Source organism: Epinephelus fuscoguttatus, linkage group LG10 (genome assembly GCF_011397635.1).
Source record: "Epinephelus fuscoguttatus linkage group LG10, E.fuscoguttatus.final_Chr_v1".
Classification (NCBI taxonomy): Eukaryota; Metazoa; Chordata; class Actinopteri; order Perciformes; family Serranidae; genus Epinephelus; species Epinephelus fuscoguttatus.
In genome coordinates this window covers 8,321,758-8,346,326 of record NC_064761.1, presented here as the reverse complement: position 1 = coordinate 8,346,326, position 24,569 = coordinate 8,321,758, and the positions used below count along the sequence as shown (strand labels likewise).

Here is a 24,569-nt window from a genome sequence, read left to right as displayed (position 1 = left end):
TCCTTTAGTCTGGATTATAAATGGGTCTCTGTACTAGTTGAACTGGCACACGTGTATTTTCTTTAGTGTGGCATTTCAGTCAGTCATAATGTCACAGTGGACTGTTTTATGTCTCTGTACAAGTAGAGCTGTGTAAAGGTACTGTTAGAACTTACCAAGGTAAGGGGTCAGTTTACCCAAAATACATACATTTTTAGTAATAGCTGTTTTTAGCAACTCAAAAAATGCTGGCTTTAAGTGCTGAGAGTTTGTAATATTCGCCTCTTGAATATCTGTGTCTGCAGTCTACAACCACGCTAGCAACTCAGTGAGTCTGCACCGCAGGGCTTTGAGCTAAATGCTAACATCAGCATGCTAACATGCGGCTGATGGGAATGACATTAGTTTTGCAGGTATTTGATCATGAACCAAAAGACTGGATCATGTTTCTGGCAGATTTCATGGCAATGCAACCAACGGTTGTTGAGAAATTTTACTCAAAACCACAAATGTCAGCTGGAGTTTTAACATTTCCAGTTTTGTGGGTCTGGTTTGATGTGCAAGCTTAAACCAGTTTGATTTCATGCAAACTGACTGAACCTGCATTTGTCATTATGAAACTTTCTGGCAAATTAAAAAGTAGCTACCTGTGCTGATGGCGTCAGAATGCTAAATCAAACCTCTATTGCATCAGTAATAAGCAATATTATCATGACATATTATGTTTATTCTATAATCAGACTAACAGAGTAACAAGTGTCCAACAGGCCAAGTGCAATTTATTGCTGAGTCAAGCATCGAGAGCATCAAAGAGAACAAATTTCAGTAGAGTTGGGAGGGGGGGTTTAGCAGCGCACATTGTGTTTGTTTACTTGAAAGTTCATGTGTTTTTTTGCGTGACAAGGTGAGAGATGGCAGAGTTAGTATCTTCAGAAAACTAAAGCTATATACACCAATATGGCAACACTGTGGATTCAAAGCCGACAAAAGAGGTGTCCTAACTGGTTGCAGGTGACACAGTACGCTGGTTTGAGCTGAGCTTTTGTCAGACACCCTGTTTCTGTTTATTCCTGTTACTTGCTTTGGAAGCTCCACAATGGAAAAGAATGGCTGATTCATGAAGCTGAAATAAGGAATTATCTGTGCAATGCTTCCTTATGTCAAAAACCTAAATAAGGTGGCGCTGTCTCGGGGGAGATTGCCAGGAAGCGAACAGTTTCTGGTAAACTAAATGACCATTGCTTATAATAACCTACTTGCTGTTGGCTATATTGTCTTTCATTTCCAGTAAATATCACAATATAGAACGTGTGCTTTCTGTTTTAAAAGCAACTTTACAAATGTAGGAGAGACAGCAAATATCTATCTTTTCAGTGGTTACATCTCCAGTCTGATCTTGAGCACACAGCTGATAGCTATGTGGTTTAACAGAGGTGCATACTTAATGGATTCAGTGTAGATAGAGAGCTCCAGTGTAACACATTGTGAACTGATAGTTGGACGCTCATTTGCTGTAAGGACACAGTGTCATTTTGTTCCACTCGAGGGTTGCTGCTAAGTCAAGTGTGACACTTAATGGTAAAATTCTGTAAATCAGTCCAATCTGGTGTTTGGCTTAATACACTGGCCCAACCCTAAGTTTAACCTCATGGTGGCGCTATAGGAAAAGCCAGAGGATCACCAACATCAGTGGGATTCATCCTCTGGGAACCATGAATGTCTCCACAATATTTCATGTCAATCTGATACTTGTTGAGATATTTTAGTGTGTTCCAAAGAACTATGTTGTCGGCCAAGAAGAGAAGTTGGCGTTGTTTCAAACTAATTTTCTATTCTATGTTGTGATGCTTTTTTTCCCATTTATTTTGAAGTCTTACCTGACCGATGGGTATTTCCCTTGTTGCTGAGGCCGTTGGTGTGCAGAGAGGCAGAGCGGGAAAGGGGGGCACAGCGGGTAGGAACAGGAACAAAGGTGGGATCCAAATCCAAAATAAGCTGGTTCAGCTGCTCTATGGATTCATCAATGTCTGTGGTTAATGACGACAAATCCTCTTCTTGGCAAGATGAAGTATTTGTGGTATCAGCAGACTGTAGGTTGTGTGCAACATCTGTGTTCTGTGTGGCGTTGTGTGTGCCGTCCTCGTCTACCAGCACTCTCTGCACTGCCTCCCTGCTGCTGAGTCCTCGAGTTGGTGTGTCAGGAGCTGTCAGAGGTGGCGGCCTCTGTTTCCTCACCCTGTTCAACTTCTCTTCCCCATCAGTTTGAAGGTAGGTATGAGTGACGACATGAACCATCTGCTGCTGTTGAACCCAGGAGTGTGTGGAGTACTCAGTGTGGGCTGTTCTCTGGGTTTCAGGCAGGTTCTCAGAGGAGAGGGAGCAGATACTGCTAGAGCTCGGCAGGTCTGAAGCAGGAGCTGCTACACCATCTAACTCATCCTCATCATCTAATATATCAGTTTCCCTCTCGTTCGACGAAGCCTCTCCATTGACCGTATGTCCCAGTCCAGACTCATCTCCAGTCATCTCTCCCTCTCTTCTGCTGGATGCAGCAAACTCAGTCATGACCTCCAGAAGAGGCTGAGCAATCTCAAAGTCCACCCCAGGGAACAGCCTCCTTGCCTGGGTACACTTGTTCTGTGCAACCCCTCTCCTCTGTCCGGCTCCGGTTGGTCCCTGTGAGGCAACAGACAGTCCTGAATCGCTGCTGGCAGATGGAGCTCGGTCGCTGAAGCTGGGGCTGCTGGCGGCCAGGCAGAAGGAAGCTCCTTCCTCACTACTCTTCTTCCTCACACCGTTTAAGCTGCCATTTCCAGGGTCCTGAATATGAGGTGAAGCTGTGAAGACAAAATCACTGAGGTCAGTTTGAGGTTTATATGTTAACAGAAGAATAGAAAACAGATGCAAATGTGACCTGTTGAAAAGAGGGTGGAGGTTTGGTGGCAGAAGTGAAGAGGGCATGATGAAATCAGAGGTTCTTCAACAAACAAACAAAAAAAGCAGAAACAAACTTGAAAATTACCCAAAGATATTAAATTTACAATAAAAAATAAATAAATAAGAAAAAACAGCTAATATTCATATTTAAGAAGATTGAACTGGATATTTTTTGTTTAAAAAAAGATTTGAATGATATATTATAACTTTCTTTCCATCGACTGTTCATTTAAATGACTATTTGTTTCAGCTCTAACATAAATTAGTAATTTTCTCCAAAACGTGTGCAGCAGTTCCACCAGTCAGAGGTTTACAGCAGCATGTATGTAGCCTTAAAGTGTAATGCTGTGACCTCATGGTGACATCTGATGGTGTTGGAGCATAGCAACATTTTTTTCATTATTTGTTATTAACTCTGTCTTCTCCAATCTGGATTATGGCAGCTACACTGAGAACAATGTTTCGAAAGATTTTAGTGAGTAATCAAAGTTATACTGTAAAATTGTAACTAAAAGCATAAATTACACAATTATATGACTTTGTACCTGCACTACTACTGTATATGATTCACTGTGACGCGCGTGCACACACACCACAAACACACACACACACACACACACACACACACACACACACACACACCACCTGTTGGAACGCAGCCATCACCCCAGACACACTCCATGTAGATAACACAGAGCCCCTTTGTGTGTGCTGGCGGATGCATACGCGTGTAGTTGTGTGTGTGCGTGTCAGGCAAAGGACATGTCCATCATAGAAGTGTACCTGAGGTCAGATAGAGCTGACTGCACATACACACACACACACGCACATATACTTGAACTGTCTGTAGCAACAAGAGAGCGCATTTCCATCATTATTTAAGTCTTTTTTGTTAAATATGAGAGTGAACTGATTAACTTTGGCTTTCTTCCCTATTGTTAGACATTTCATAGACACAACAATCAAATGCTGAACAAAATCCTTGGTCATGCTGCCGAAAACATATTGTACAGTATTGTATGAGAACTACACAAGCAAGTTCTTTTCCTGATAAAGGCTGTTACATTCAGACGAGATAAGAAACTGCCTCGTACAGTTACTGCAACAATACATACAGTGCATACCGCAGCTGTATGAGCACAGCCTCTTAAGTCCAGAGAGGCAATAAAACTCAAATACCAGACAGGCATGGTAAACCCTCACAGCTGGTCTGTTAAGTCACACACACACATAGACACACAGATGCACAGAGTAGTACATTCACACACTGATAAACACTTTGTATAACTTTCACACTACTGTAAGAGCTTCAGTAAAAAGACACACATGCCAAATCTGCATCAAAAAGCTTACTTACTCTCTCACCGGCAGTCAGGAATAAACTTTCACTGTCCCTTCTGCTGACTAGAAACAGGATGGAAGTGCTTGCTGAAGCCTCCCTTCGGATTGTCAGAGAAGGAGGAAAGGAGAAACAGATGACAAGCTGAAAGGAAACAGGGGGCAAGGACGGGGACAGAATGAAAAGGATGAGGAGACAGATACAAAGAGAAAAGGAGGCTGAAATAGAGATTCAGAGCTAAGCTGAAGTTGTGTCGTCCTCTCAGGCTGCCACAGGAAGACAAGCAAAGAACATTCTTTCTCTTAAGGTGCTAACAGCCCCCCTGTGTCAACCCCCCTCCTACTCTCTCTCTTTCCCCTCTCTCATGTCACTCCTTCCTTGCCTGCTTAGTCCTCGCACTACGAATCCCCGCCTTCACCGTCACTACAAAATTAGCCTTGCTTTGCTTCATCCCTCCTCCTCTTTCCTCCCCCTCGGCATCCTGCCCCGGCTGACACAGGTAGGTAATGCTGTGGAGAGAGTGTGTGCTCATGCATTTTTTGTCTGAGGGGGAAGGCAGAAGAAGGAAGGGTGGATCATTCACTAATACTGCATGCAGGCACATATTTCTGCACAGGTGGAAGAGTTTGTACAACACACATAATGCACTTTCAAGAAAAGAAACACAAAGCACGAGGGACCTTGAGCTGGCCAGATATGGAGAGGGGAATGTAAACATGGGGGCGGGCTCTGGAAAGACTTGTGTGCAGAAGGGGGATGGGGACATACTGGACAAATTGCAACCTGCAACTTGAACCTGAAAGCAACACGCTTCAACTGGAAAGAGGGAAACCAGATAAAGGGGGGGAGAAGAATAGGAGAGAGTAAAATAAGATGGAGTGATAGAGGCAGCAGAGGGGAGGGGTGTGAGTGGGCTGAGAGGGTAAAGTAGAACCACCTGTGGTTGAAAACAACATTCTTGCAACTGGCTGCATTGCTAACTGGCTGGCACCCTCATTATACTCATGTGCATGCGTGTGTGCTGGTGGTTAAACGTAATGGCCATGTGTGTTTTTGCACTCATGTGAGCGTCTGTGTAAATGTGCGTTTACATGCCACTTTTCTGCATTTCTCCCCCAGTGATCGCTCCATCTAAATTACATGGCTGGCAGAGCAGATTTAGCAACGGCATAAAACAGCTGGAACTGAAATCTCAACCGCCGGTTTAAGTGATTGTTTCAGCTGTCTAGATGTGTATTTTTCTGTTGGTATTTTTCTTTGTGTGAACGGTTGTTCTGACTAAAAGGAAACTCTTTGACAAACAGCCGCCTCCAAATACACGGGTCTGGCCCGGCTGCTGTCAAGATGATTGTCGTTATGCCCGTTCCCAGTAACGTCTTTGTGACCACAACAGTTGTAAGCTGTCACTCCGATGACCAGACAATTACCCACAGCACTGACCACAGCCAAGGCCCGAGTCTAAACATACCTTTTCAGGGACTGGATCTGCAGCCACAGAAGGATGCAACCTCTGTAGAGCAGCCAAAGATACATTTACTGTTTTGTTTTGTTTTTTGGCCACTTGGGGGCAGAACAGCTCCATGACAAGCTAAAAAACTAATTTTTACAAATCTCTTTTCAAGTTGTTGCAGCTCTACAGCTGCCAACTCCCATTTTAACCTGATGATGTTTGTGTCAACCTGATGAATGTAAGTCCAGTATTTAGTCTCCTCGTTGCTCCATTTTTGTCCCCACCACCTCCTGAGGGAAATATCTGTCTCTTTAGCTGCGAAATGCTCCACTGTCTTCACCAGCTAGTTGCTAACTTTGTCTGTCTCCTGTTTTGGGTAGTGTATAGTGAGTAAAGTCTCGGCCATACTGAATGCATTGAACATCTACAGACATGTACTGGTTGTATGGATGCGCACGTGGCTCCTTTCATACTACAATCCAGGGTTCATGTCTGTCTGGCTTTCTAAATATGCACCTTTCCCGATCCACACTTATATAAATGTGGTTAACAAATGATCTCCATGCCCAACCTCTTTTTAAAAGAAGCTTGCAACATGTGTTATGTTCTTCTTGGACAACCAGCTAGAGGTGCATACACCACCAATGGGACTGGAGTTTGGAACAAGACATTATACTTAATAACTGGAAAATGTGCAGTTGGCACGCTTGATATGTGTATAGTCGACGCAGTACCCAAAGTCTGGACTGCACTTGGCGACCACAAAGGGATCCACATAGACCCCTACGGACATGGGCGGATGACAACATTTACATCTCGCATACCTTAACAGACCCCATAACTATAAACTATAAGTTGGCCTTAAATGTGCCATCACACAAAACTTCTGATCTAAAAGAGGCTAAAAATCAGAAGGCAGAAATTATGAATGGGCCTTAAATGTGCTGTCAAACCAAAAACCTGAGCTAAAAGAGGCTAAAAAAGGCTCTGTAGAGCTGCAGAGGAGATGATAATTCTCTGTGGGTTTTGCACTCATATCAACTGGTTTTACATTATGTACAGTCTTTTTGATCCAAAATACTGATTAACGGACCTTTAAAGGACTATACTCACGATTTAGCATGTTTTATCCGATTTACAAGGAGAAAACATATACTTAAAGCTGCTCTAATCAATATCAATACCAATGTCAAAGGGGTCACTCATAGTGATAAACCTGCAGAGAGTTATCATCCCTCGGCTCTATGAAGCTTTACAGTGAGTTTCAACTCATTGTTGTCAAGCCCACAACTTCATTGTTTTGGTGTACCCTCTCACTCTCCTGACTTACTTTCTGAACTTAGTGAAGCATTGATCTGCTAAAGAGCCAGATTCCCTCAGGAGATGGTGGAGACCAAAACATTCATTGTTACACTTGTAAACCTTACAAAACATTGGTTTGGTCCTTTAAAAGTCAGAACTAAGCAGCCCTGGATTGGCATTCTGCTTCCCTAAGAATGCCATGGAAACAGAATAAAGGTCACCATTATGTAAGAGCAGAGCAGATAGTGTAGTGTAGTGTGCTGTGTCTTTAAATATATTGTTGTCCTGTTAAATCCTGTCTAATAATTAAGTCAGAGACACAACAGGAATCCAGAACAGGAAAAGAAAGTGAAAGAAAGACACGCAGGTAAAGAAGTATTTAAAAAATAAAGAGAGTTTACTAATGAAAAACCATAAAATGCACCTTACCTGTTTCAAGAGAGGATGTGTCTCCGTATGAATCTCGTCTAACCAAAGGGTCCAGGGTGTCATAGTCCACTGTCACACAGTGTCCGTTGTGCCACAGTTCTCTGCCTGCCCATGGAAATGACAAACAGAGCAGCAGACAAAGAGGCAGCAGCGGTCAGGAGTCAGTTAAACAACGACGACACACACACACACATAAACACATGCACACAAACACACGCACAAACACAGACACACACACATACACACACACACACACCAGCTGTTTCCAGATCTAATTTCAACTTTGATATAAGCAATAATGTGAGTTTTGATTTTAATTTTACTTCTACCTGTCTTCCTGTGTCTGAATGTGTGTATGTGTCCTGGATTTCCCCGACTGAGTGTTTACCCGTGTGCAGTATTTCCTATCTGAATTCCTGTCAGATGTGTGTGTGTGATAACTCCTCATATTGCTTCCTTTTGAGATGCAAGGAGTGTGATTGTGTGTGCTGAGGGCCAGTTTCACCGTTACGCCCTCATCATGGTGTCCAACACTGCCCCCACCTGGGTGACTGCTCAACTGGATGAATACTTTTTTCAATAATGATTAGTGTGTGTGTGTGTGTGTGTGTGTGTGTAACACTTCAAACTGAGTCATTTCTGTCTCTTCTGCTTGGTTTAGGAGACACAAAGAAGCTTGGTGCAGTCTTTGTCCATCTGAGGCACTTATAGCCTAAATATTGTTTGTGTGTGAATGAGCGTTGGCTTTGCATGTGTGAGTGTGTTTAGTTTGGGGAGTCCAGGTGTTTGTATGTATTTATGTAAGTCTGAGCAATGGTTCCCAAGGTGGGGTCAAAACAAGATACATTTGAAGAGTCATGAGATGATTGACAGAAGAGGAAAGCTATTAATATTTTTTCTCTTGTTTCTTCTAATCTTAACCTTTTTTTCTCATAAACTACTGGATAATGTTACCTCCTTTGGGACTAGTTTCTCTTTCTTAAAAAACAGAAATCATATGACACATAATTCTTCTGTTGAACTGGTGACAAAGAAGCAGACATAACTGGGACCACATACAAAAAATGTTGGGAACCACAGAGTTAGAGGGGATTTTTTTAAGGCAAATGTACAATTTGGCAATCATTGTTTTCACTTTACTATTTTTTTTTCTCAGGGTTTTCTATGCAGGTAAGGTTCAGTTCACTTAAATTCCCAAAAGACATACTGATTTACTTATCCCAAAGGTTGTCTGGCCATGTAAAAAGATATAATTCTATATGCAACATGCTGTCTTAGCTGTGTCAAAGTAATGAGAAATTACAACTGAAAAATGCTCTGTGAAAAATGTTCCAAGTTTTCATCAGCAGAAAAAAGTCTATTAAATATCTACGCTACTTGCTTTTGTATCATTCTTATCACCAGAAAGTGCTAAATTAAAATAAAATTAAACCCTACACGTAGTAGCTTTAAAGGTCCAGTGTGGAGGATTTAGTAGGATATATTGGCAGAAACTGAATATAATATTCATAACTATGTTTCCATTACTTGATAATAATCGAAAATAAGAATAGTTGTTTTTGATACCTTAGACAGAGCGGTTAATATCTACATATGAAGCGGTTCCTCTTCCATTGATTCCAACATATTGTTCTACAGTAGCTCAGAAAGGACAAACCAAACACTGGCTCTAGATAGGGTCATTCGTGTTTTTATGTTGGCTACCATCATTGTCCTTCACGCAAGGAACAAGTTTCAGTTGGTTGCAATCTGCTGCCTCACCACTAGATGCCACTAAATCCTACACAGTAGACCTTTAGTCCTGACAATTGCCATCCATATTTGTAAATTACTCACAAACAAGTGTTTGTAGCCATGCTAGCAACTCATGGGACAGCAATATCAGTCTGTCTGTCTGTTTGTCCACAATTTTTGATCCAAACTGAAATATGTCAGCAACAACCCAATGGATTGCCAAGAAATTTATTTTAGACATTCATTGTCCTGAGAGGATGAATAATAATGACTACCCTGACTTTACCTGTTGCGTCACCATGAGGTCAAAATGTGAATCCGATACTTGTTGAGTTGATACCTGCATAACTAAAAACATTCAGCCTCAAATGTAGGCCACTTTGCGAATCATGCTATTTAGCAAATCTTAGCATGCTTACAGAGTAGACAAAGATGGTAAACGTGGTTAACATTATACATACTAAAAAACATCAGCATGTTAGCATTCTCACTGTGGACGTGTTAGCATGCTGACATTAGCATTAAGCTCAAAACTATGTTGTGCCTAAAGCCTCACAGAGCTGCAGAGCTGTACTCTTAATCTGGTTTCCTTTGAATAATAAAAGAAGTATGAAAAGTTGAACCCATGTACTTTGGATCCTGGCTCAAAGCATCACAAAACCACCAAAAAACATCTGAAACGTATTTTCACATGCACATTTATTCTCAGTTCTATTATCCAGTTCACTGTAATAATGTTTGCTGGTGCCTTTTGTTTTTATGAGCTGCAAAAAAATCTTTTGTTGGAGATAGTGTACCTGTAATTTTTTCAGGGCTGTCAGAAAGCAACAGCTCCACTTTTCCATCATCTGGGAACCGAGGATCTGAAATGTTAACAAAAAGAAAAAGACAGTTAACTTGGCACAGCGGGCAGATTTCCATGTGAACTTCACACCTGCACAGGCTGATAAAGGGTCCAAAGTTAGTGCAGGCAGGTCATATTTACATTGGAAGGAAGACTGAAACATTTATCAGTTACAGATTAAGATGGATATTGCAGTAGAGAATGATGGTGACAGAGACAGCAGTTGGCAGTGTGCAGGTTATAAATACCTTCACTGGCACAGTCCAGCTCCACCTTGCTGAAGGTGAGGGTGTGTCCGTGTACGAGGCCCGTATGAAACTGGAGACGGAAGACAACCTGCCGGCTGGCTGACTGGCTGTTTTTATCATAACACACCACCTAAAGCCAGAGAGAAGATGACACAGTGTCTTGCATATGCTGCTTTTATCTGATTCACTCAGATTTATGCCTTTTTTTTCCCTTTCTTTTTATATACACTTATATTCAAGCAAAGTAAGAGGTCAGTAAATTACTTCCTGTCAATTTGGTTAAAAAATGAGAACTGTTGAATTTGTTATTTATATTTCTTTAGATTTTATTATAGGATTTGTTAGTCATTTTTGTCTTTTATTTTTTTCGATTTATATTGTTATTTATATTTTTCTAACTTCCAAACATATGACATTACAGTTAAAAAAATGTAATGCTATATTTTACAAAACTAACACTACTGAATAATTTCCAATAATTCTCCTGGAAAGACTTTGCAATTTGGTGGTAATTACAGGAAGAAAGAGACAGTGATCTATTGGTACACTTCTGATTAAGTAATTGCAATTCATTTCTATTGCAAACAAGTCCTTTAATCAGGTCTTTTATTCAAGGTTACAGCTTTTAATTCAAAAGATATAATGTACATAATGTAAACAATATTATTTTAAAAATCAAACTTTTGCAAAAAGGGAAATAAAATATGGTTTCTGCAAGGTTAGCTTATTTTAATGATTCCAAGTAATGAATCATTTACATTTTATGCCATATATGGCAGTGGTAGTCATTACCTTTATTTATACACCTAAATGATTTAAAAAAAATAAAAAAAAAAAATTAAAAAAAAAACTAGAATCACACCCATGTCTGTGAAAACATGGATGCTTCACACACATCTTCCCCTGGCAACACAGAAGATCTATACAATCAACACTGTTTCAAGATGGGCACCCAAGATTAGTGTCACCAATTCAGCATCTGACCAAAAGTAAAGTTGACCTTTGACCTTTTGGAATTAAAATGTCATCACTTCATCAATTTATTCTATTAGACATTTGAGTAAAATTTTGTCATAATCAATGTATGAATTCAAAAACATGCTTTTTGAGGTCACAGTGACCTTTGACCTTGACCACAAAATTGTAATCTGTCATCCTTTAGTCCAAGCAGACGTTTTTGCCAAATTTGAAGAAATTCCCTGGTGTTCTTCAGATATTACATTCACGAGAATATGACCAACGGGGTCACAGAGACCTTGACTTTTGATCTTAGGCCACCTGATTCTAATCCGTTCATCCTTGACTTAAATTGGATGTTTGTGCCAAATTTGAAGGAATTCCCTTACGTTGTTCTGAGACATCACATTCACAAGAATGAGAGGTTGTAACATCATAGTGACCTTTGACCATCAAAATCTATCATGGAGTCCAAGTGAACTTTTGTGCCAAATTTGAACAAATTCCTTCAAGGTATTCTTGAGTTATCGTATTCATGAGAATGGGATGGACGGACGGACAGACGCCTTGATAACATAATTCCTCCAGCCATGGCTATCGCTGGTGAAAAGGCATAAAAGTCATAGCAATATACATCAGCACTCACCATGATGTCCCCTTTGAGCAGCTGAGCTGGCTGCAGCACAATGTAGAGGCGGTCTGTCTGGGCTGCATTAACATGGCTGACATGGATATAAACACACATTACACACTGTATTCTCTTCTGAATAACATCCTGCCATGTCTACAGATTATTATATAATTTCTTACTAGACTGCCGATGTGCAAACAGCTTGCAGACTCTGGTAGACTCTCAGGAAGAGACAACATGCTAGGAAGAGGAAGAGTTTCATCATAAAAGAGAGCATTCGTTTGAAAAAGAAATGTTCAGGCCATGACTTCAGACTGACTTCAATCAGACAACTTTTGGACCTTAGGACACATTTTGAATTATAAGCAGCATCTTTCTTCTTCCTCAGTAAGTTAAAGGATACAGTAGATGCCCTTTAGAAGGCTTCTACAATAGCCAGCTGCTATTTATCTATTTAGCTTCCTCTAATTCAGGTCAGACATCTGCTCCTTACCTCCATCTGGTCTTATTTTGGGAAGACCGTGAAGAACAACACACAGGAGGAAAGACGGAGAGGGACACATCCTCAGACCTCCCTTTAACATGCTCCCCAGCATCCACACATACCTGGAGAGCACAGAGAAATGTATTTACTCCTGTATTCTACCAAACACAAGTATCTCAGATGACTTTATGACTGGATATAAATGTGCTTCTCATCAAGTCAGTGTCCTTGTTTCACCACATTATTGTAGATTTATTATAGTTAAGTATTTCACAAGAGGATAAATCAGGTGATCAGTGACCTTGCAGTCTGAGGTCAACAGTCACAGCCGATCCCTTGGTCTACATCAGAGATCAAAAACTATAAGACCTAAACCAGAGCTGACCTTTGCCCTGGAGAGAGCCTGCTCATCAACCCTATTCTTACCGTTTTTGTGAGGGGGTCATCAGAGCAGACAGTTTGTCGTTGTAGAACCTCCTCATGGCAAAGTGGTCGAGAGAAAGGTCTGCACTGAGAGAGAGGATAATATTCAGATGGTGATGTGTCTAAACATCCTCAGTTCACCTACATTACAGTGTTTTCTAGTAGATGCAGCAAAACCAGAGATTTCATCTTCTATATTCCTTGCATTCTTCCTCCTTCACCAAATCTGATGCCAACATGATCCACAATGCATCTCAACATGTGATAGTTCATTCTGGGATTTGTGTATGTTATGCCAGTGGTTAATGTAGCCTGCAGCAAAGATGAGGAACTCTTCTTTCTAACTCCAGAACTCCAGATTGTTCATTCATTCATCTTCTAACCGCTTCATCCTCTTGAGGGTCGCGGGGGAGCTGGAGCCTATCCCAGCTGACATCGGGCGACAGGCAGGGTACACCCTGGACAGGTCGCCAGACTATCACAGGGCTGACACATAGAGACAAACAACCATTCACGCTCACATTCACAGCTACGGACAATTTAGAGTTACCAATTAACCTAGTCCCCAATCTGCATGTCTTTGGACTGTGGGAGGAAGCCAGAACCCACGCTGACACGGGGAGAACATGCAAACTCCGCACAGAAGGGCTCCCACACCCGGGATCGAACTGGCAACCCTCTTGCTGTGAGGCGACAGTGCTAACCACCACACCACCGTGCCGCCCTCCAGATTGTTTGCATTTTTAAATTTGTAGACTTCAGACTCAACCAACACTGCCACTTGGGATTGCAACTGCTTGAGGACATTTATCGATTTCACACAGCTCGCTCTAGAGCCACAGCAGGCTTTATACTACTATTTCTGCATATGCAGTGGCACACCAACGCCTGACATAAACCTGATTTATGGTTGGGTGCGAGACACTTTTGAAGAGTGTCTCTCAACACAAATTTATGGGCAGCACGATGTTCTCAATTTGTGCTTCAGCGAAAGGTTTTAGTCATCTCCATGGTAACCAGAGACTCCCTGTGATTTTTCATGGTCCGAGGCTATTTCAGTTGCGTTAATGAAGCTAATCTGTACAGAGAACTCCTTAAATCACACAGATACCCCACTGTATATGTGCTTTTAACTTATTACCTTATATTACTGATTGATCTGTTCCCAGTGTGTCTGTGAGCAGCAGATTCCCCTCACCTACTACAGGGAGCTGGTAAATAAAATCAATATATACAAAGACTGTTGATTTTCTCTTGTGGTGCTGACATTGAAACTATTCTTGTTAAGCAAATGTCTGCTGTCAGTCAGCCTGGTGAAGGCAGTTTGGTCAACCCATAGATGTATAATGGACCGGCCTCTGTCCTCTCAGCTCCCCTGACAGACAGCTGCTCCTGTGGACAGAGACACTGAGTGCAGGTTGGAGTCAGTGTGGATTTAAAACTACCTTCTCTGTGGTGAGTGCACCATAAAAGGCAACTGTCATTCAACACTTTTCTCTGTCAAAAATACATCATTTCTGTCGAACAACACTCAACAAGGGTTTTGCACGACCGACCATAAATCAGGCTTTAGGTGTTTAAAACTCATGGAGGCTTCCTGTAAGAAATCGAAAATATTCCCGTGATAACTGTAGACAGTGTGTTCTGTGGATTATCCAGAGTAACAAGGACATTGTTTCTTAAAAAATATGCTGCTATTAACATTTTTAAAGGGATACTTTGCTGATTTTCAACCAGCTTTGTATCCTAACTATGTGAATAGTATGAGTACATAACCTCTTATAAACTTCCCTCCATCCTACCATCACCCAGATCTCCCTGTTCATCTCTCTGCACAAATCTTCCAGATGAATCGAAGCATGTATTTTTGCTGGCTCTAGGGCTACAAATTGTACTTCCACATCACGTACACAGAGCAGAGCGAAAACAGAGAGAGAGCCTCCCTTTTCTCTCTCTCAAATTTGGACCAAACTCAGATCAAACTGTAAAACTTGGCAGTGCTGATTAAATATAAACCAAAATTATGTTACTGTTATACTTATATCTTTCCTCAATTTTCTTCAGAAAAATATTTTAAGTTATGGTTTAATTAAAATACAAGATCATTTGTTACCAGCCAGCCGCCATATTGTTTCCTCCAACAAAAGGTACAAGCTCGAATTACGTCACCCAACAGCAGGAGTGTTATTGGTTTGGTGCAGCTCAGTGCGGTCTTTTAGTGTAGGGTTTTCTGCCTCTTGAACAAAAGTGAATGCCACAGCCCTCTTCCTCTGTTTTTTTCTGATCATGTAGCATCAATTTCAAGCACTTGCATCTTTCTACTGCACAGACAGGCTGTGTAGTTCATAGTTTGCTCTTGAGTTTGCTGTTTTCTGTTCCTAATTGTCTATGGTGTTAGCTTTTGAGTCTGATGTTGATCTGTTACATGTCAATACAGATTAATAGTGTTCAGAACAACTACTTGTGCTCTGTGAAGCAGAAATTGTCATAATGCTTTGTTAATTCCAATTTCCTCAACACCACCACAATCAAAATTCATTTGCCTCCACTGTTTTGGACAGCAGCCACAATCTCACAGACAGAGCCCCAAAACAAAAAAACAAAATTATCTGCATGACTTGATACCACCACAGAAAGTAAGTATGGCAGCAGGCTGGTACGAAATATGTTTTTCTAATTTTGGAACTTAAAAAGTCCATGTCAGATTTATACTCACTCACAAACCATTGCATATCTGCACTTACTCACACAAGGACACACCACAGAAGGACAATGGTCACAATCAGATATTTCTCAACACTGAGTCAGCTGTTCAGCCACGAACAGCACGTACACACACACACACACACACACACACACGCACGTTCACACTAGTAGAGGTCGACCTGCTCTCCCTCTTCTCTGCATTTTCAGTGGACAGATTTACCTCGAACTGACCTTTCCCTTCATCCCATGATTAGACATGTAAATGAGGATGTGCTTTTAATAACTCACATCTGAACCATAGAACAGATTATATGTGGCCACATAAGCTGAACAGGCTGTAATGTTTGCTTTAAAAATGCTTTCCACTAAAATTAATAACGCTTTATGTCTTCTAGGCCTGTCAGGCAGGTACATTAAGAGTAAATAAATTCACTGGTGTCCAACAGTATCAGGATCCCTGCCCGAAAATCAAATAACAGTCTAGTTCAAAGTCTCTTCATTTGTCCTGCCCTTTGGCTAGAGGAGTCAAGCGGTAGATCAGCCTCTGTTCACTGTATTGTTCTGTCAGTGCTCTTAGATCTGCAGACATGTCCGACAGAAAACAGTCTCATCAGGATTCTTCCTTTGGAAACCAGAAATGTCTGTGCCAAATTTAATTGCAGTGTAGCTGTTGGCAATGTCAGTCTGTCAGTCATTTGTTGGTCCCTCACTTTGGTGCAAACTAAAATATATTATCATTAAATTACATTCATGGTTCCTGCAGGATACACGGTGATAACTTTGCTGATCCTCTGACTTATCATCTGGCACCATAACCAGATTCAAATTTTAATGTGTCCAATATTTTGGTTTATGACCAAATAGCTGCAGAACTAATGACATCCCCATACGCCTCAGCTGTACTTTATGTTTGTGCTAACTGGTAAATGTTAGCATGGTAACACACTAAACTACGATATTGAACTTGGTAAACATTAAACATTGTACATGCTACATACTACACATTCCCATGGCATCAGTGTTACCTGGCTGATATGTTGCTGAAGTGGATGTAAGAAGCCACCAGAACTCCGAGCAGCCCTTTACGTCCCTGTGGACAACCACAGTCAGGATTAATAAACTTTACACACTCACCTGCAGTGCATAGATGGAGTTAAAGAACATGTCAGTGTCGGTGTGTGCAGAGGAATCGGTGAAGTTTACCCTGCAGTGTAACACCAGGACGTGCTTCGGATGTGTTTGCAGCCAGTTCTGCATCGTTGTGCACACACTGAGGATCTGATCCAGGTCAGGAGCCAGGAGGCCCACCCAACCTGTGTCCATAATCTGACAGACAAACCACACATACTGTAACTAACATTGCACTGCAGCATTTGACCTCTGTAATTGGTACTTTGGATTTGTTATCACTACCTTGTGGTTCATTCGGGTGAGGGTGTTATTCTTCTGTGAGAGGTTGATGAGCTGAAGAAGGAAGGAGAAATTGTTTTCATGAAAAGGGAATAACAGCATGAGGAAAGTTACACTTTCAATTTTATCCATTATTCAGTGTGAACTTTTAACCTTATCATTATCTAAATGTCTAAAATGCAAAGAGGACTGAAACAATAGTGAGTGCAGCGCTGGGACTTAGATTTACTTGTTTAAAATTTAAAAGGTTTTTATCTTATGTAAAAGTAAATTCATAATCTTTGGTGATCGTACAACCTACTTATGTTAAAATTCAGAGTACTGAAAATTACATTTTTAGTGGTGATAATACATACTAATCTACTCTGTATTATATTAGGACAAAGCAAAAAAACAAAGTGTATTGTAATACTGTATAACATCAAGGATTTTGCTAGCTGGCTTAAACATAATCTCATCCCAACTTGTCAAATACTGCCACTTTGCCAGTGTACCTAAATGTCAAAATATGATGTAACATACACAAATATGTGATTTGGGAGCTGGTAAAATAAAATTTGACTTGACATGAAAGTAACCACAACAATGTTTAAAATGAAGGAAAGCCAATATAATTTTAGAGGAATGCGATGTTCCAGAAGTGAAGGGTGAGGACAAATGTAAAAAACAGATGTATTTATTGTACTGTAATAAAGTACAGTTTTCAGGTACTTGTACTTTGAGTAATTTCATTTGATGTTACTTTATACTTCGACTGCATTTCAGAGGAAAACATTGTACTTTTTACCCCTTTTTGTAAATTTCAGTTACTTTGCAGTTTCAGATTATTATGTAATTTATTCTGAAATGGGCCATTCTGCACAATGAGCATTTTTATTTTGGTATATTTCGACGATGCTAATGCTATTACTCAAGAGAATGCATGGCTTATACTTGTAATAGAGTATTTCTACATTGTGCTATTACTTCTTCAAGTACTTCCTCCATCTGTGTCTGTTCCATCTCACCATATAGTGGTGCCCATGCTTGGACTGCAGCATGAGAAGAATCTCCTGCAGGTTCTGCAGGTAGATCTCTTCGTGACACTCAGGAGGGCAGAATATAATGATGATGCTTTCAGTGATGTAGGTCAGATCGATTCGCTGTGGCTCCTCCATGACTGACCTCGCTCGCATGGGCGCCCTACAGGAAGTGACATGCATGTTGAGTCAGAATGAAAGTCGTGGAAATTTTAGGGAAGTGAGGGTTTTCACTGCAGGTCAGCAGATGTTTGCAGAGAATTTATCTGAGCTTGTGCTGTATCAGCTGGAACTCCCAAATGAGGCAAATCTTTTTGGCCAACACAGATATGCGAGTTCAAGTCCGGTCAGCCTTATTTTAATCCTCAAATCCTTTTACGGGATGTGGTGCTACAACAAAGTGGGGTCAAGGCCAAACAAAATGGGGAACTGAACCAAAAGCTGAGTCACTGGAAACCTTCATTGAGCATGTGACTGGAACCGAGGTAATGATGAGTCACCAAAGAATGATGCTGCCCCAACACCAGATCCTAACCTCATGACTCATCAGCACAAACACACCAAAACACAGATTCACACAGGGACTGAAAATAATGACATCACATGACTGGAACTTTTTGTGTAGGTTTAATTTTAGTTTTACACTCTAATGGGCCTAAAATTTGAAAAGAAAGTTGTATCTCATAAGTCATTTTCTAATTCAGTTTTTAAAAGGTCCAAATACAAACTAAGCTCTGCCTGTTAACTGTGCTGCCACGTGATTAAGTTATTATCTGTAGGTTAAGGGAGCTGGAGAGACTGTTAAATAATGGAAAGTGGGAGCTGTAGGGCCTTAAATTTGATCATTGTTATCAAAGGCAGTAGTAATGACAATGATACAAGTTAAGAGTAATTTTTTAAATCTCGTTTTAACTTAGTGAAAAGCTGATTTTTACTATTAGTTAGCAGTTGGAATTAAGGGGGATCTACGTCAATTTTTAAAGTCCACACACAGTATTCATGTGGTCTGAGACAGTGGCTCTCAACTAGTGGTCCGGGGACCTCCAGGGGTCTTTAAGGGAGTTCTGGAGGTGGGGGCTATAGGAGTGAGCCCATTATGAATAAGGGTAGTAGTGAATACTCTAATCATAGGTTTCCATTTTTCCACAGTTCATTCCTCATCTTTAGTTGACAACGAGAGAATTCTGGTCTTAATCATATCTAACAACCCTTAATACAAAAAAGGTTGAAAACAACTGGTCTAAAACTGTCCAAAAAAATAGTAAACATGAACAACTCTCCCCCTGATCCCAAAACTGGAGTGCTAAAACTATAATTTGTGATTGCTCAACTGACAGTGAATGGTAAAAGATGTTACAGATGACACTGAGAGCACCCAGGGGGATGTCCTGAGGATAAACTGAAACATAATGTAACTTTCAGGTAGAAAACTCTTACCTCATGTACATGAAACCAAATGGCACTGAAAAAACACTGCCTCAATTAGTTAGCTTTTAGCCACCTAAAAAAGGCCCACCAAAAAAAGCAATTTCAGTTTAATTGTACGCTGTTATCAGGGTATTTTCAGACAGCCTTTTCTTGCAGGTCAGAAGCTGTTATATCAAAATCACCAAACTTCATTGACAACTATAATTAAACTCAGACCTACTTCACACTGGTGTTGCTGGTCTACCACAGCATTGATTAGTTAGTGTATGAGGTAAAGTGGAGCAAGTATTTAAATACAGCATACACTTAAACTGACACTGATTTGTTTTAGGTGGTTAAAATACATGTTGCTGTGACCCCGTCGTCTGTGTTGGTAGATTTGGTTAACAAAGGAGATAGCAGCAACACTGTACGTAAAATAAGCACAGCAGAAATGTCACATGAAAACAGAAATAAACACGTTTGCTGACCTTACACATCTCCACAATTGTGGATCACAAGTTTGAGACTTCTCTGGTTTCTGACTCTGAGAGAGTAGCTCATGTTCACAAATACTGAGCAAACTTTCCTAGGCCACAGAAATAACATACTGGAATTCTTAATTTAAGCTTTGTTCCCCTTTATGATATTATTAGTACGTCAAAGTTACTGCGTTAAAAGTGACAGCAGTAAAACCCAAAATCTCAAAAAAATAGTTTGACATTAGCTTAGAGTTTGACAGGTCAGTATGTGCTAGACTATTAATTGACATGAAACAAACCCCAAGTAAAACCACAGTTCATTATAATATTATAACTGTTCCCACCTGCTTCCAGTCTTTGTGCTAAGCTAAGCTAGCAGGCTGCCTGATGTAGCACCACATTTATTGTACAGACTTGAGAATGATGAGAATGAGGTCTTAAAACTCCCAATAATTTAGTTTTTGTACATTAAAACAAAGTAAGACCTGTTCTTGAAAACCAAGAATTGGTGGGATTTTGAAAAGTCATATTCAGAGTACCTTCAGGGCACCGTTATTTTCACCTTATAACTCCAAGTCCTGAAGACCTTTAGAATATGATCTGCTGCCACATTCTTCTGTAAACCATGAAGTGGATAATTCTGCGGTGTCTGGGCTCTGTGTTACAGCTTATGGACCAGGGCAATTACACACATGTTAGTGCATGTCTATGGGAAGGAGATCAACAGACGAGCGTACAAAGAGCCGTGGTTAACCTCGCCTTCACCCTGACCATGTGACCACAGCAGAGTAAACAGTGATACAACCATTTTTCACTGGAGCAACGTACAAGAATAACCTGCTGGGAACCACTGCAGCATGAATGAAAACACTCAGAGCTTCAGGATCAGTGCTGTCACAAGTCACTCCAATACTTCCTGGCCCATTTTTGGATACTGACAAAGTCCACACTAAAGCAAACACTGGTGTATAATTTGTTAATCTGTATAATTTATGATGGCAGATCATGTTTGTTGGCAAGGCTGCTCATCCATATATGAGTACACTGGTGCATGGTGCATTAAAGTTTTAAGTTGACTGAACTGAAATTTAATTCTTTTCTTTTCAATAAGTGCCATAACTAAATTAATTTGACTTAATCAGTTGGTCAAAAGGCTGAACTTTGTATAAAAAATAGTGGAAGCTCTCCGAGGCCCCTCTCACTCCTTAAAAGTACAAAATGGTTTAGTCCGCCCTCTGTTCTATGATTCGTCTCTAAATGCAGCTAGAGCCAAGTGAGTGACTCCTTATGCTGCTGGAGTGTCAGTGCACACTGTTATGTCTTTCCCTACGAAAGGGAAATTGGGGTTTCAAAAAAGAAAAGAAAGAAAGGAAAGAGGAAGAAAGCAAACTGACTTTGTAAAAAAAAATCACAAGGTGTGTGTGAGAGAGACATGAATCCAGAGAGGAAAGATGGGGGGCCCACAAAGACTGCTTATGCATAGGGCCCAGAATTTGGTACTGCACCTCTGACGTACTGCACCCAAAGTCACCATCATGTGCCTATAAACATCTGTTTGCTTATTAGGGATTATTCAGAAAATCATTTTGCTACTTTATTTTTATTATTTGTTTTATTTCCCGCTTTTTCTTCCACTTCTGGCAGAAATAACAAGCAAAATAAAGAGACCAATTAGAAGAACTCACTGACGCTACTGTGTGACAAAGACCTGATCCCTCACTCGCTTCCCTCTGGAGTTCAATGGGGCCAACCCAGAGGACTGAACCCAGGAATCTGTCATTCCCACCCAAACACCTCAGTCAACATGCTGCCGACTTAATGAGCTGTATACCTTCAGCTGAGGCGACATGGGTACAAGTCAGTGCCAACGACCATAAGTAAGCCCAATGGTGGTTAAAATGGTACACATCTGGGGCCCAGGCCTGTTTTGCTACATGTGTGAAAAAAGTCCTTTTCAATCCAAACATGCATTCCTCCTGTCCTTGTGTTTCACAGTGTGTATGATGTGTCCCTACTGAAACAGTTGACAGGGCTGGGCAAACACTCTTAATGAGTGACTACTCTCCAATTATGTATTTCTGCTCTGTTTTTTCAACATTTTTAGACTTGCTGCAATCTAAATTTGTCAGTGCTCCGCCTGAGGAACCATAACAAACGGAAGTGAGTGACTTAACCACACATACACACACACACACACACACACACACGTTGCTATAGGGAGAGCTGCTTAGAAAAGTCCTTGAGCTCAGAGTCGCCACATCTAATTATAGCCTCTATTTCCCATTTTAAAGGACGGCATTCTGAAATGGATTAGCCATCTTTGTTTCTTTCCTTTCTCTCCGTTCGGCACAAGTTGGCAGCAAAAAAACATCCCTTGCCCTCTTAAACACGGCAGGAATAAAGCCATCGGTTTGTCGGTAATTCAGCTGACAGATTCTTTGAAATTGAAAGTGTTTGTGCAAATTACCAGAACTGATATTGACAGCAACACCTCACTGTGACCAGCTATTGTTTCACTTTCCTCCTCCAGCGTCTCCTCCATTTAGATCCTCTTCTTCTCTGCCCTCTTCTTTTCCTGAATGCTTTTTGTTAGAGCAGTATACTAATCTCCCTTTAGTCCATCTGATCCCCACACAGACTCCTTATTGAGTTATAAAATCTTATTTCTTGATAAATACATTAAATAAAGCCCACCAGCAGGGTGAGGTAATTTCATTTTATTCTACATGTTTCAAGGATATCTCAATCAATTAGCACTCCGTCTAATTAGTATCAAATTCATGTCACTTGATTCAAGGCAAGTTCATTTGCATTGGTAATAAATGTGATTATCACACCCCCACCGGCAGGGTTTTTCACTTGTCCTAAGAAAAAAAGGCTTTTAAGACTTAATGCAAGATTAAATGACCTCTTATAATGGACTCAATCCCAGTGGAAACATGTCTCCTGGGGTTCAGTGTCTTAATGTGTCAGTAGGCTAATCCCCCCTCTCTCAGTGCATCTGCAGGGAGGCACTTTCACTATTAATCCCCCCGAGATTTACCATCCATCACATGCTGCTTTGTTTACTGAAAGTGGCGGGCTATAATAACATTTGGATCAGCACCAGTGGCCGTTAACATTCACTCAAGGAGAGACATAATGTCCAGTTTGTCCCACATGAATGAACACTGAACCGGCCATGCTGAAAAAGAGAGAAGCCTCATGGGAGCAGATCAAATTTTACTGTAGTTTACTGTAAATCAGCTCCACTGAAGGAGAGTCATTAAACATTTGAAACAACATGAAGGGGTCTTACCTTTGCAGATGTTGTAATAAACAAGAAAATCACAGCAATATGAAGCCTGATGAGTGGAAGTCTGCCTGGTATAGAGAACGAGGTGGAGACTTGACAGGGGGAGGGAGGAAGAGAAAGAGAGTGAGAGCGAGAGAGAGAATGATAAACTTTACAGTCACAGTGAAGCTTGCACTTTGCCCTCTGTTGGGCTGCAATGTGACAGCAGTCCACCCTGGTGCGCATGTGAAAGTGACAAAGACTGAGACAGTTATAGCATGCTGATACCGCTTATAAACACTCATTAGCACACACAGGAGCTGATTAAACGTTATCTGTGCCACAGAGAAGCCTAGAAACACAAAGATTTCACCAACCTCTTGATGTCCAGGATTCACAGATTCATGGGTTTTATGTCACCGACCCTCATCTGATAAGGGAGCGTAACTACATCAAACCATATGAATGATTTATTATGTTGTGCTAAATAGCAGTGGTGGAAGGTAACTAAGTACATTTATGCAAATACTTTACTGAAGTACAAAGTTGAGGTAATTGCACTTGAGTATTTCCATTATCTGCTACTTTGTACTTCTACCTCACATGCTTGGGAGACATACTGTAGCTCTTGTGTGGTTAAAATGTCAAATACGAGGCTTTGTTATGGATTAAACTACAAAATAAAGTTGTTTAAATGAACTTCACCATGACCCATACCATTTACGTATTGCTTACACTCTAACACATCTGCAGTGATGAATAATTAAAACATATTAATGTGACACTGATCTGGGTCATTCTGCTGCATAATGAATACTTATACTTTTGATATTTTATGTAGGTAAATTGTGCCTTTAAGTAGCCTAACACATTGACTGCAGGGCTTTTAGCGTACTTGTGATAGAGTATTTTTATGCTGTCTTGTTGCTACTTTAAATTAAGTAAAAGATCTGAATACTTCTGACCTGTAAAGAATAAAATAGTGAGTGGTTCCTTAATTACTGCTCGCAATGGTGATATGGCCTTTGTACCACTAGGTGGCGCCAGAAGATGAGTTACAGCTAGGCCTAGGTGTTTCCTATTTGGCAAGAAATAAATGAAAGCGCAAATCGTCGGGCCACTTTCGTTGTATAGATATACAGGTTAAAATATTATGAAATACTCAAACATGTTCTTAGGTCAGGCTACAAGCATGTTGTTTAAATGTCACCCGCCGAGATAAATAACAAAGTCATGTAACTGCACTTTATGTTGCCTTCACTGCCTCATTCAAGGTCGTACTTCGTGGCTTCTGTAGTTAACAGAAATACTTCTCGCACTTTCTTCCATGTGCTTTGTGAGGAAAAGCTCATTAATGTATAGGGCTCGTGGCGGATAACTTAATTATATTTTTTGGGTATTGAAATAGATATTACACCATAGGAATATTGTACGTTGAACTTCACCACATGAATTTGACAGCATTGGGTACTAGTTATTTTTTGCACACAAGGTGTATGAATAGCTTATAAAAT

The 24,569-nt window shown here is 40.6% G+C and overlaps 1 protein-coding gene across 1 annotated transcript in view; it reads right to left on the bottom strand.

Annotated features, from left to right (window-relative positions):
* si:ch211-191a24.3 (tensin-3) overlaps positions 1–23,185 on the bottom strand; it is a 63,428-nt gene extending 40,243 nt beyond the window's left edge. Inside the window, exons 1-13 of the mRNA XM_049587064.1 lie at positions 23,080–23,185; positions 17,881–18,055; positions 16,877–16,927; positions 16,667–16,789; positions 16,489–16,553; positions 12,761–12,844; positions 12,344–12,456; positions 12,030–12,090; positions 11,866–11,941; positions 10,263–10,392; positions 9,968–10,033; positions 7,437–7,541; positions 1,857–2,816 (exon numbers count right to left, since the gene is read on the bottom strand). Coding sequence (XP_049443021.1) covers positions 1,857–2,816; positions 7,437–7,541; positions 9,968–10,033; positions 10,263–10,392; positions 11,866–11,941; positions 12,030–12,090; positions 12,344–12,456; positions 12,761–12,844; positions 16,489–16,553; positions 16,667–16,789; positions 16,877–16,927; positions 17,881–18,048 — 2,002 coding nt within the window. The 5' untranslated portion in view covers positions 18,049–18,055; positions 23,080–23,185. The remainder of the gene's footprint in view (positions 1–1,856; positions 2,817–7,436; positions 7,542–9,967; positions 10,034–10,262; positions 10,393–11,865; positions 11,942–12,029; positions 12,091–12,343; positions 12,457–12,760; positions 12,845–16,488; positions 16,554–16,666; positions 16,790–16,876; positions 16,928–17,880; positions 18,056–23,079) is intronic.
* Positions 23,186–24,569: the final 1,384 nt, after the last annotated feature.